The sequence below is a fragment of the Trypanosoma equiperdum genome (assembly GCF_001457755.1).
Source record: "Trypanosoma equiperdum strain OVI genome assembly, contig: ctg_467, whole genome shotgun sequence".
NCBI classification, from domain to species: domain Eukaryota; phylum Euglenozoa; class Kinetoplastea; order Trypanosomatida; family Trypanosomatidae; genus Trypanosoma; species Trypanosoma equiperdum.
The window spans coordinates 2,622-3,246 of record NW_027124384.1 but is presented as its reverse complement, the minus strand read 5'-3'; the positions used below and the strand labels follow the sequence as shown (position 1 = coordinate 3,246).

The 625-nt window shown below is 32.0% G+C and overlaps 1 protein-coding gene across 1 annotated transcript in view; it reads right to left on the bottom strand.

Moving 5' to 3' along the window:
- Positions 1 to 529: 529 nt before the first annotated feature.
- TEOVI_000198000 (Trypanosome variant surface glycoprotein (A-type), putative) overlaps positions 530 to 625 on the bottom strand; it is a gene marked incomplete at both ends in the record, with an annotated part of 984 nt that continues 888 nt past the window's right edge. Inside the window, one exon of the mRNA XM_067225123.1 lies at positions 530 to 623. Coding sequence (XP_067081224.1) covers positions 530 to 623 — 94 coding nt within the window. The remainder of the gene's footprint in view (positions 624 to 625) is intronic.

The following is a 625-nucleotide window of genomic DNA, read 5'->3' as shown; positions in this document are numbered from 1 at the left end:
CTTTCTGTCACTGCAATCGTGCCATCGCTTCAAGCGTTTTAATTAGTCAGCACATTTATTATTTTAAGTTATTATAATAAATATAGTGTTAGTATACTCACACTCACAACATAATCCTATTATTCTTAATATCACCATCATAACACTAACTATTAATATCCATAAAATAGACAAAATAGTAAAGTTTTAACACCCGGTTATCCTACAACATTATACTTGTAAACAATTATCATAGAAAATACCATATTAATTGATTTATCACCAATTTTCAAATTTTCATCAAAAGGCATTAAAATATATTAAATTTCATAAAATTGAGCGACAATCCTTAGCATGATAAAACACTTAAAATTTACATCCAGAAAGCAAAATAGTGCGTTAGTTACAACAGAAATACTCGCCATGGTATTTTTTATATTGATTTTCTTCCTGTTTTAGTGTGTGATCAGTATCCTTTACTTTCTTTTTATTTAGTTCGTCGCTGTCCCATTTTCAGACATCTTTGCACTCGGATCCTGTCCCTTTCTTTTCACAAGTTTCGTCTGTTTCTTGTGTTTTGGGGGCGTCCGATTTTTCTTTCTGTTGTCTTGCAGCCGTCAGCTGCTTCGACAATTCTTCCAGCTGG